The sequence below is a fragment of the Lepus europaeus genome, chromosome 13 (assembly GCF_033115175.1).
Source record: "Lepus europaeus isolate LE1 chromosome 13, mLepTim1.pri, whole genome shotgun sequence".
Classification (NCBI taxonomy): Eukaryota; Metazoa; Chordata; class Mammalia; order Lagomorpha; family Leporidae; genus Lepus; species Lepus europaeus.
In genome coordinates this window covers 2107966-2120832 of record NC_084839.1, presented here as the reverse complement: position 1 = coordinate 2120832, position 12867 = coordinate 2107966, and the positions used below count along the sequence as shown (strand labels likewise).

Below are 12867 nucleotides of genomic sequence, written 5' to 3'. Positions count from 1 at the left end.
GGGAGGACCAGTGCAACTCCTCCAACCTTGCAACATTCCCAATTAATCAGACCGCATTGCAAAAATGTTGTCTTTTGTTCTTAAAATTCTCAGAGCTAACAACTTAGTTACTGCAGGAGGCTCCTGAGATATAAGTTTATGCACGACTAACAAATATCTCACCTAGGAAAGTCCAACGACGGGACCAAGCTTCTTAAGACAAACCCAGGGGCTGGCGCTGTGGCATAGTGGGCTAAGCCTCCACCTGCAGTACTGGCATCCCATATAGCACCCGTTCTAGTCCCGGTTACTCCTTTTTTGATCCAGCTCTCTGCTATGGCATGGAAAAGCAGCAGAAGATGGCCCAAGTGCTTGGGCCTGTACGCCCACGTGGGGGACTGGGAAGAAGTTCTAGGCTCCTGGCTTCCGATGGGCTGCCGTTGCAGTCATTTGGGGAGTTAACCAGCAGATGGAAGACCTTTGTCTCTGTCTCTCCCTCTCTCTGTAACTCTACCTCTCAAATAAATATAATTTTTTTTAAAGACAAACCCAACTAGTTGTGCCGTGAAACTGCAGGAAGTTATGCACAGTGAGATGAAGGGATTGTGTACTGCATGTACCCCTGGGTTACTGGAGTGAGGGAGAGCTACAGCTCCACCTGGGATGGCATCCCATCAGAGCCCAATGGGCACCTTACTGTCAGCAAAACATGGCATGAGGGCCCACTGTAGCCATGACATGGGTAAGGGAACATGGAGGAGATACTATGTGGAGCCAGGGACTCACTTCCCATCTGGCAGTGGCAATATCACCCGTCCTGCTGGTCAGCATGCTTACAGAAAAGCAGGTGGCTGGTTCTCAGAGCTCGCAGGTGATCATAGGCCTGCTACCCCAGGGAGAAGTTTTAGAACTCTCTTCTTGGTTTCAATGGCCAAAGACAAAACAGAACCAGAGCAGGTGACTCAGAGGATCGCATGGTCACAGGACAGTGTCACAGAGCCTTCTGCCAGGCTCCAATGGAGTCACACGGCTGTTCATTCTGGGAATGTCCTAGTCTCTGGCTCCTGTGTTTGTTTTCTCCCTAGTGACATGACACCACCTTAACAAAGAACACAAAGCCAAACTCGAGGATCTGAAGAAACTGAGATCATTATGCACCACAGATAGGCATGTGAAATGTAACAGTCACTTTGGAAAACTATCTGGCGATTCCTGAAAATATTAAACGCCAGCCATTCCACACCTAGCTACACATCCAAGAGAACCGAAAACATTTGTCCATGCAAAAACGTGTATGTGAATGTTTACAGTAGCACTGCTCAGAATAATCAAAAGGTATAAACAACCTAGTGTTCATCAACTGATGAATGGACAGAATGTGGACTATCCATGCAATGGAATGTTATTTGGCCATAAAAAGCAATGAATACTGGCAGAGGCTACAACACTGATGTTTCCTGAAAATGTTAGGCTAACTGCAAAGCAGCCAGCCACGAACAACATGGCCTGCACGATACCATTCATACAAAATGTCCAAAATAAGAAAATTATTTATTATTTATTATTATTATTATTATTTTTTAAATTTTTTGACAGGCAGAGTGGACAGTGAGAGAGAGAGACAGAGAGAAAGGTCTTCCTTTTTGCCGTTGGTTCACCCTCCAATGGCCGCTGCGGCTGGCGCGCTGCGGCCGGCGCACCGCGCTGATCCGATGGCAGGAGCCAGGTGCTTATCCTGGTCTCCCATGGGGTGCAGGGCCCAAGCACTTGGGCCATCCTCCACTGCCTTCCCGGGCCACAGCAGAGAGCTGGCCTGGAAGAGGGGCAACCGGGACAGAATCTGGTGCCCCAACCGGGACTAGAACCCGGTGTGCCGGCGCCGCAAGGCGGAGGATTAGCCTAGTGAGCCGCGGCGCCGGCTCAAAATAAGAAAATTAGACAGGAAGTAGATTAGTGGCTGTCTGGGGCTGGGGTACAGGTGTAGAGTGACTGCTTATGAGTTGAGAACTTCTTTTTGGGGTGAAGAAATGTTCTAGAAATTGATTGTGCTAATAGTTGCATAACTGCCTAATAAAAAATTACCAAATTATATGCTTTAAATGTGTGAACTGTAATGCATGTAAATTATATCTCAACAAAACTGAAAAAGCAGAAATGAACCTAAATCCCTTTTCTTTGAGGCCCAAAACAAATTTCAATTTAATGGAATGGTTCACAGGTAAGTCAGCTTGAGGACTGTTACAATGCAACTTGAGCTGCAGTCTTCAGATCCCTCATTCGCCTGCATGCCTCGGATTAACCAAGTGCTCTTTATACGGGGAGGTTAGGGGAGAGAAGGGAGGCCCCTCCTGAGGGAGGTGAACAAAGGCAGCGGCATTAACTTTTGCTGTCGCCCTCTGCAGGGAGCTGGGAGTGGATTTACTGTCCTAATGTGAACAACTGGAACAACAGGCAAAATAAGTCAACTGTGATCTGAGAGAAGGGAAAAACAAGTTGAGATTTCGAAGCCAATTGTACAGCGAGAATTCCAGGCACAGGGAAATGAACTTGGTGAGGGAAGGAGAGGAAGCAGGATTTTGAAAAGGTTGAGCTGGCTGGAATTTTCAGGCCACAGAACTAGAAAGAAGGGAGCTACACAAAGGGCCCCATACGTCTGTGTGAGAGCTCCTTGATTCCACTGCTGAGCACAGCCACACATGCACAGGACAGAGCCGTGGATGACGGTACGTGGCAAACAGCTCACACAGGGCTGAAGGACATCAGGTTTGGGCCAGCTTTGTGGAGGGCTCTTACTGAATACCTGGGGCATTTGTACAGACTTCACAAAGATCACCCAAGAATAAAAGCTACGCTGACTTCACTCTAAAAAGCTTTAACACAAATCTAAAAAAAAAAATCAAGCAGAATCTGCAAACAACATACCTGCCGGCCAGAAGAAAGAAGTCTTTTTTAAGAAAGATGACAGGGCCAGTGCCGCAGCTCACTAGGCTAATCCTCCGCCTGCGGCGCCGGCACACCAGGTTCTAGTCCCGGTCAGGGCACCAGATTCTGTCCCGGTTGCTCCTCTTCCAGGCCAGCTCTCTACTATGGCCCGGGAATGCAGTGGAGGATGGCCCAAGTGCTTGGGCCCTGCATCCCATGGGAGACCAGGATAAGCACCTGGCTCCTGGCTTCGGATCAGCGCGGTGCGCCAGCCGCAGTGCGCCAGCCGCGGCGGCCATTGGAGCGTGAACCAATGGCAAAGGAAGACTTTTCTCTGTCTCTCTTACTGTCTACTCTGCCTGTCAAAAAATAAAAAATTAAAAAATAAAAAGATGACAGGATCCATGCACTCAACAACATGAAACCTAGTAGAAACTTACTAGACATGTGAAAAACAAAGCCCATGTGAGCCACAGCTAAGAGAAAATTAGACATTCTGAAGATGATGGAATTTCAGAGAACTTTAAGACAGTTCTTATAAATATTCCCAAAAATCTAAAGTCACACTAGAATTTGAGGGACTGGCACTGTGGTGGGTTACACGCTATCTGAGACACCGACATCCCACAGGAGCATCAGTTCGAGTCCTGGCTGCTCCACTTCCGATCCAGGTCCCTGCTAACGTGCCTGGCAAAGCAGCAGAAGATGGCCCAGGTGCTTGGGCCCCTGCCATCCACCTGGGAGCCTTGGATGGAATTCCAGGCTCCTGGCTTCAGCCCAGCCAAAGCCATGTTGCAGCCATGTAGGGGTGAACCACTGGGTGGAAGATCTCTCACTCAGTCCCCCTCTCTATCACTCTTTCAAATAAATAGATAAATCTTATTAAAAAAAAAAAGCCTTAAATATGAGGAAGAAAGAACCAAATGATAATTCTGGAGAGAAAAAATATGGAAAAGCCACTGAAAAGCATAAACAGCAAAATAAAAAGTACAGGAAAAAGGGATAAGTGAACTTAAGAACACTGTAATAGGAATTTCAAACTTAATTACAAAGAAAAAAGACTGAAAAATAAAAACACAACAAATACTCCTCCAGTCACTTTGGCAATATCAAGCAGTATGTTTAACTGGAACTTCCAGAAGTAGAAGGAAAGAAAAAACATAAAGAAAATTTAAAGAAATAATGATCATGAATTTTCTAAAGTTGATGAAAACAAGGAACGCCCACATCAGGAGGATCAGTGAATCTCCAGTGAGACAAACGCAATAGAAAACTACGTGAAGACATGAACACCACGCTGCTGGAAATGCGGTAAAGTCTGTAACGCACAAGGGAGAGCACAGGAAAGGAACCGACTTCTCATCAGAAACTGTGAGCTGGAAGACAACGGGATGTCATTTTCAAAGCACTGAAAAGGGGGCTGGTGCTGTGGTGCAGCGGGTTAATGCCCTGGCCTGAAGTGCTGGCATCCTATATGGGCGCCGGTTCGAGTCCTGGCTGCTCCACTTCCTATTCAGCTCTCTGCTATGGCCTGAGAAAGCAGTGGAAGATGGCCCAAGTCCTTGGGCCCCTGCACCCACATGGGAGACCAGGAAGAAGCACCTGACTACTGGCTTCAGATCGGTGCAGCTCCGGCCGTTACGGCCAACTGGGGAGTGAACCATCGGAGGAAGACCTCTCTCTCTGCCTCTCCCCTCTCTGTGTAACTCTGACTTTCAAATAAATAAATAAATCTTAAAAAAATAAAAAGTACTGAAAAGGAAAAATAAACCTTCAATCTAGAAGTCAATGTATTGTAAACATATTGCTTATGTGGCAAAAATAACCTTTTAAAATGAGGATAAAACAAACAACTTTTTCAAGACAGAGCTAAGTGAATCCATAGCCTGTAAAGCTACACCAACAAATTAAGGTGTCTGCCTTCAAAAGACACCACGAGAATGCCAAAGCAGGGCATGGAATGAGAAAGGTATCTGTAACACATACACACGATAACTCGGGTCTATCAAGAATATCTAAAGAACTCTTAAATTCAGTAACAGTAAGACAAATGCCGAAAGCTTGAAAGATTACAGAATGACTTGAACAGATACATCAAAAAGAGGAGATATAAATAGTGTGCACATCAAAAGATGTTCAAAACCACCAGTCATCAGGGAAAGACAAATTTAAACCCCAATGAAATACTACTATATAACCACAAAAATTGTTAAAATAATAATAAATGACTTGACTATACCAAGGACGTGGAACATCTTAAATCTCATACGTTGTTGTGGAAATGAAGAATGGTGTACCTATTTTGGAAGCCAGGTCAGCCGTTTTCATCAGAGTTAGAAAACCCAGCGATTGCACTACTAGCTTTTACCCAACAGCAGTGAAAACATGACCACACAAAAGATTGTACACAAATGTGCGTTACTAATGTTCTTATCTCTCTAAATTACTAACCACAACAAGAGTGTGTGTGTGGGGGTGTGTGTGAGAGAGAGAGAGAGAGAGCGAGCGAGCGAGCAGAGGGATCAGGAAAGATAATATACAACATTAGCTCTATACAGTGAGCGTTACATAAACAGTCCTTTGAGACTTAGTCTAAAAACTACCTACAATTTGTAACATATCTACTAGAAAATGGGTTGGGAGCCTACCTACTGCTGGTTAATGCCTGCATATGCAGCACTAGGATTTCAATTACCAACCATGGTTCACCGACAGTAGTACTGTGGCTTATGGAGTCAGATTTTCAGAGCCAGAGGAACTTGCTGCAGACAATTACCCACCAATCAATCTCTGATCTCCCCTTCTTTCAATGATTGAATGTCTCAGTTTTGCCTGCACTCTTGGCCATCCAGTAGCTAAGACTATTTCCAGTCTTCTTTATAGCTTGGTGTGGCCAAATGAGTAAGTTCTAGGTGAGAGGGTGGGGTACACAAAATCTGCACTCCAGGTGATAACCTGCAGAGGAAATTCTGCTGTCTTCCCAGCCCACCCTCTTCTTGATGGAGGAATTTAATTGTAAACCTTGAATTTAATTATATTCAAGGTTTACAATGTGGTGATTTGATAGATGTATGAGGGGTTTTTGAAAAGTTCATGGATGGGGCCGGTGCTGTGGTGTAGCTGGTGGGGCTGCCACCTGCGGTGCTGGCATCCCATATGGACGCCGGTTCAAGTCCTGGCTGCTCCACTTCTGATCCAGCTCTCTGCTGTGGCCTGGGAAAGCAGTGGAAGATGGCTCAGGTCCCTGGGCTCCTTCACCCATGTGGGAGACCCAGAGAAGCTCCTGGCTCCTGGCTTCGGATCAGTATAGCCCTTGCTATTGTGGTCAGTTGGGGAGTGAACCAGCAGATGGAAGACCTCTTTCTCTGCCTCTCCTTCTCTCTCTGTGTAGCTCTTTCAAATAAATAAATAAATCTTCAAAAAAAAAAAAAAAAAAAGACTGACATTTTTAAAAAAAAGTTCATGGAAAATATAAGGCATGAAAAAACTATACACGATTTCAAAGATTTTTTTGTGCCAAAATGAACATCTTTTTAATTCCACTTTCCACAAACTTTTTGAAGTACATCACTGTGTACTGGATACAAAAGTCAAATTCACCAACAACTATCACCATCCACAGTTACCATTTGTATGTAGGGGGACACTTAGACTTTGCTCTCATCAAAATTCAAGTAAACAATATGGTATTATATTACTACATTCTATACCTTATACATCCAGAACTTACTCATAATTCAAACAGTATACTCACTTTGCAATATCTCCTCATTCCCCCTTTGTCCCCAGCCCTTGGAAACCATCACTGTTCTCTTTGCTATGAAATCAACATTTGTAGATTCCCACATGTAAGTGAGATCATGTGGTATTTTTCTTTCTGTGTCTGGCTTATTTCACTTAATACAATGTCTTCCAGGTTTATTCACGTTATTGTAAATGATTTGATTTGCTTTTTTTAATGACTCAATAGTATTCCATTGTGTATAAATACACTCACACACACTTTCTTTACCCATTCATCCATCAATAGGCATATCAATCGATTCCATATCTTGGCTAGTGCTGCAATAAACACGGGAGTGTGGATATCTCTGAGATACTGATTTCAATTCCTTTGCAAACATACCCAAAAGTGGGGACTGCTGGCTCATATGGTAATTTCATTTTTAACTTTTGGAGGAACCTACAGACTCGTTGTAGTAATCTACACTCCCACCAAGAGCATCCAGGTTCTCCAACACTCCTTATCTTGTCTTTTCAAGAATAAGCATCCTAAAAGGTGTGAGCTGATAGCTCACTTGCTTTGATTTGCATTTCCTTGATCATTAGTAGTGATTTCTAGTTCTGTGGCTTAAACACAAATCTTTCTGAGAGAAATGCAACCAGTCATTTATGTAGTAGACAAAAATGTAACCCAAGATAAAGAGCTCAGAACCAAGGCAAACAGGCTCTGCTACATACTGGCTGCATAATGTTGGGTAAACATAGCCATGAGAACCTGCTCTGAGCTGGGTTGAGCCACAGGCACACTATCACAGCCATTTACAAGTCTGCTTTCCCTAAACTAGGCCACACATGCTGGTCAGAGCCCTCCCTTTGTGTCAAATGAGAGGCTGGGTCTCTGGGAAACAGGAGGCTCACTGCTCAATGAACAAATCATGATGACTCTCATTTCCCCATCATAAAAGGAGAAACTGGACTGGATCGAAGACCTTTCAACTCCTTTGATGAACGGGTGCTTTCCATTCCATGGAAGCTCTGAGCTCAGGGATGGGATTGTAGAAGACATAGTGACACTGGCATTTTTGGTTTTCTGGAAGTTTCTGGAGTTTCTGACATAAGGACTGGAGCTGACCTAGGAAAGGTCTTGACAATGACTGTGTGGGCATTCCTGTCAAGTCTAAACTGCGTGAAGGGGAAGGAGAAAGAGAACAGTTTGAGAAAGGGGTAGAGGAAATATTCAGCCTCATAGTCTGTCCATTAAGTTTCCAGACGTGCCAGCAGGTCTGAGTGTTCACTTTGTACGTTTGTGATATAGCTCCAGGAGAGAAAACCCTGTTACTCTTAACATTGAAATTGTGCTGTCCTCTGTCTCTCTCACAATAAACAAATAAGCTTCATACAAACAATTCTCCAACTTCCCTTCATTATTGGTTCTTAAAATTTCTCATTTGCTTCTTTAAGGGAAACAACTACCATCGACAACTATGGTTAGTAGCTAATACATATGTTCTTCATATACTAATGCTACTATGGTTGGATGAAGTTTCACAAAGTTAACTTTAATTCCTCTAATTTAACTTAGACTGCCACCAAAGTCACTTAATGAACAAGCAATTATCTTAAAAAATAGAATTTTATCCCATAGGAAGGGAATTAGGTGCCAACAGATTAGCAACTTAGGGAAAAAATTTGAAAGTAAGTATTTTTAGAAAAAGCTGATTTAGAATAATGGTATAGAACCTTGTCAAAAGGTAAATCCAACAAGTTGTTAGTTAAATCTTAAAAACTTGGTGTACACCATAAGTCAACAGAGAAACTATTTTTTGTTACACCAATCTGAAGTCCTCAGCGAATAAAAACAGTATTTTCAACTGAGGTAAACCTTGTAGCTTTTCTTTTCTATCCTGGGAATAGAAAGCTACTCAAAAGGATAACACACAAGTGAAGAGACACTGGATGAGCAAATGTCTAGCACGTTTGCTACATGTGAAAGTCACAGGTATCTGGGGGAATAGTCCTAGTTCAAATTTACACTTATCAAGAGATTTCCAAAGCAACCACTATGTTTCAAGAGCTATGGTAGCCAGCGCTGCAGCTCACTAGGTTAATCCTCTGCCTGCGGTGCCGGCACACTGGGTTCTAGTCCCGGTCTGGGGACGGATTCTGTCCCGGTTGCCCCTCTTCCAGTCCAGCTCTCTGCTGTGGTCTGGGAAGGCAGTGGAGGATGGTCCAGGTCCTTGGGCCCTGCACCCGCATGGGAGACCAGGAGGAAGTACCTGGCTCCTGGCTTCAGATCAGCACAGCGCGCCGGCCGCAACGCGCTGGCTGTGGTGACCACTTGGGGGGTGAACCAACAGAAAATGGAAGATCTTTCTCTCTGTCTCCTCTCTCTCTCTCTCATTGTCTAACTCTGCCTGTCAAAAAAGAAAAAAAAAAAAAAGATCTATGGAAGACATTATTTTAGGACTTAACAGAAAAGACAGTGTGTTCTGGTTGGGCTCTGGGTACATGTTCTGATACATAATGGGTGGGCCTTAAATCCACACTGACCGACACGCTGTACTGCCACATGGATGCTGCCTGGACTAACGGAGCCTTAGGCAGCAGAGGACCTATGATAGAGCCCAGCACCCCCAGACTTCAAAGAAGTGAAATGAGCACAAGAATTGTAAACACGGTGTTTCTCACCAGAAGAATGACCTACATTTTGGACAGATGAACGTTTGTTGTACAATGCCAGCAGCCACTTTGGGGCACTTAGCATTCTTTTCCTACCCACTAAATGTCAACTGCTCACTGCAGCCCTCTGCTCAGCCAGAGTGAAACATGGCTGCAAGTTCCCAGTGCACCTCACAGCCCTGGGGCCCAGCAGACAGCAAGAACAACTGGGTTAAGTCCTTCTCACAGCCCTCGGTACCATCTCTAATGCTTACACAAACTGCACAGATGAGGTGAGCCAATGTATTCAATCAGCTCCTAATAAAGGGCTTTTAGATTACTTTTGGATCTTTGCAATTATAAATCTCACTCTAATAGACACCAATAATAGCTGGGTATTTGTATATCAGTGTGATTATTTCTTCACAATACATTCCTAAGAGTGGAATTGCTGGGTCAAAAGAGACATAGGGGCCAGCACTGTGGCACAGTAGGTTAACGCCCTGGCCTGAAGTGCCGGCACCCCATATGTGCACTGGCTCGAGACTGGCTGCTCCACTTCTGATCCAGCTCTCTGCTACGGCCTGGGAAGGCAGTGGAAGATGGCCCAACTTCTTGGGCCCCTGCACCCACTTTGGATTAGTGCAGCTCCAGACGCTGCAGCCAATTGGAGAGTGAACCATCAGATGAAAGACCTCTTTCTCTCTCATTCTCTGCCTCTCCTCTCTCTGTGTAACTCTTTCAAATAAAAATAAACAAATCTTTTAAAAAAAAAGATACACACACTTTGATATGTATTTTAACATTTCATTTAACAATGCTTGTTTATATCGAGCCCTCCTGGATTGAAGATTGGTGATGATGTGAAATCTAAAACTTTTGGAGAGACCTGTCAGCATCATGTTGCCACAGAGAGCATTCAGGATTTCAGTGTTTTGGATTAGAGATGCAGAACCAATGAAGTCTGTGTGAATATTTCCAAATCCAAAAAACTCTGAAATCTGAAACACTTTGCATCCCCAGCATTTAGGATGATAGATGCTCAACTTGTAGCAATTTCTGGTCCTATATGGGTTGTCTTAGGCTAGTTTCTGATACTTCAAAAACAATGAATAATTATAAATACAGTACTTAGCTAGGTAGATGAAAAATAGAAACAATTTGATTAGTACTAACACTGAACATTTGCATATTGCCATTTGCTACATACAACATTTTTGTGATTATTTATTTAGCCATTCAGATATTATTATTAAACCCATAAAAACTCTATGTATATCACGCATGTTGTATGTAACACATTTTTCCATATTTAAAAAAATGGACTTGTCAATTTCTAGAGTTGAAATGTGAATAAAATGATCACACAAAGTATAATATACTTTCAGAGAAGTACAGTAGAACTATCTGCCTTGTAGTACCTATTTCTATGATCCTGAGTAGTTCTTTAACCACATTATATGAGAGAAGTCAACAGAGTTCCTAATAAATATATTAACATAAGACTCTCACAATGAGAATTTTAGGAACTGAGAAAAAAAAATTCTTTCTGTCCTTTGAAAGGCACGGTAAGTACTCTACAGCAAGGGATTGCAGTGCACATCCTACCTGAATGTTGTCGAACCTGAGCCCGGGCATGGTGAGACTCTCCTTGTCTATGAACACAGTGCCGCACTGCTGCGTGGCCACCGCGGTCAGGACGTCCCTGGTGCTCTGGCTGGGAAGCCACGCGTCATTCCTTCGGTCCATCTCACTCATGCTAAGCGCTGTGGCGAAAGGGTCATCGCTGCCTGCAAACACAGCCTGTATCTGTGAAAACGGTCTCGGGGAGTCAGGGATTTCCGGGGCAGCAGTGGAAGCGCCTGATTCCGATCTTGGCACCCCTGCAGGGTAAGAACAGTCAGGAGAGTTCAGGGCCTTTTCTCCCACCGAGGCAGTGAGTGGTGACGACTTTTCCGGAATGGAGGAGCCTGCGTTAGGGTTACTGACGGAAGTGAAAGTGGATGTGGTGAAGGAGTCAAAGAAGCCGGAGGCCAAGGAATTAGTGCTCACTGGATCCCCAAAAAATTTGCTCAGGCTGGGGCTGGGCCGGACCACCTGGGGAGGGGTCTTGGCTGATGTCTCGCTTGCACTGCTGAAGCTGGGTGATTTCACCATCTGAGACTCGAAGCCATCGTGCAGAAACAGGTGCGGCTGGGCAGGTGCAGCACTTGCCTGGCTAAAAATGGTGCACACAGGCACAGGCTCGTCTTTAGAAGACTGACTGGAAGATGCTTCTGGGACCTGCTCTTCTCCAGGGGCCTTTTCACCCCTAGGCGTCAAGTCCTCTGTACCTGCATCCTCAAAGAGCGGCATGGCTGTTGCTTCTTCCTGTGTGGAGTCTTCCTTCAGAGAGGCTTTGCTGTCAGAGGTCATGTCAGAGACGTCTCTTGGCGTGGCATCTGTGTCCGTCTCACTGCCGTTACTCGGGGTGTGCGTCCCTTCTCCAGCTGTGATTCCGGCCAGGCTGGGATCGGCATTGCCTTCCACAGGTTCTATGACATCCTGTAAACAGCCAAGGTCACCTGCGTCATCTTCACTGTTATTAGGAGAGTCAGAAATGAGGACACTCTCCATCATGTGCTCATTGAGTTTATCTATGAAGTTGTTGGAATCTTCTGATATGGTCTCATTCTCTTCAGACCCAAATTCATCTCCACCAAGATCAATGGTTTCCTCATGATAAAGAAGCTGCCCCTGGTCTTCCTGGGGCACCTGCTGAGTGACCCTCTCAGCCCCAACGCTGGCAGGAGGAAACCCCTCGGTCACACGCTGGTCACCACCTTTAGCATCCTCCATGCTACCTGAAACAAGGACAAACAGAAGTCGACCTTAGCAGCTGTCTATTTGAGCTATTATTAACCTCCTTTGTCTTTCTCTTTTAAACTGAAACAATGTTTATTGGTTATATAATCAAATGGCACAAATTTCAAAATCTTTCCTTTCTCCAGCTGTTGTTTCTAATTGTGGTAAAACACAAGACTTACCACAGTGAAGTTCATCCACAACCATCACATTATAACCATCTAACTGCAGAATGCTTTATCTTGCAAAATGACGATGCTATACCCACTGAACAGCTCCCCATATATCCACCCACCCTACCCCCCAGCACCAGGCAACAGCCACTACAGTTTTTCTCTCTCTGAATTTGACTGAGTACCTCAAACAAGGGGAGCCACGCAATATTTGTCTTCACGTGACTGGGCTATTTTACTTAACATCAGATCTTCAATATTCACCCATGTTGCAGCATGTGTCAGACTGCTTTCCTCTTTAAGGGATGAGTACCCACTGTGGCACAGCCCACGTTTTCTTTATCCATTTACTTGCAGATGCAGATTTGGGTTGGTTCTACCTTTTAGCCAATGTAAACACTAGCTGCTACGAAGTTAAAAGTACAAATGACTCATGAGACCTTGCTTTTCATTCGCTGGGTATATACCCAGAAGTGGGACTTCTGGATCATGGTGTAATTTTTTACTTTTCAAAACTGCTCTCACAGTGACTGAACCATTTTACATTCCCACTAACAGTGCACAAGTG

General features: G+C 44.4%; 1 protein-coding gene across 3 annotated transcripts in view; it reads right to left on the bottom strand.

Annotated features, from left to right (window-relative positions):
- The window catches only part of TRAPPC12 (trafficking protein particle complex subunit 12), an 89841-nt gene that overhangs the window by 76159 nt on the left and 815 nt on the right, over positions 1-12867 (bottom strand). For 2 of the 3 annotated variants that reach the window (XM_062208904.1, XM_062208903.1), the window contains exon 2: positions 10891-12125. In XM_062208904.1, coding sequence (XP_062064888.1) covers positions 10891-12120 — 1230 coding nt within the window. In that variant the 5' untranslated portion in view covers positions 12121-12125. The remainder of the gene's footprint in view (positions 1-10890; positions 12126-12867) is intronic. The other variant, XM_062208905.1, reaches the window with a different exon arrangement.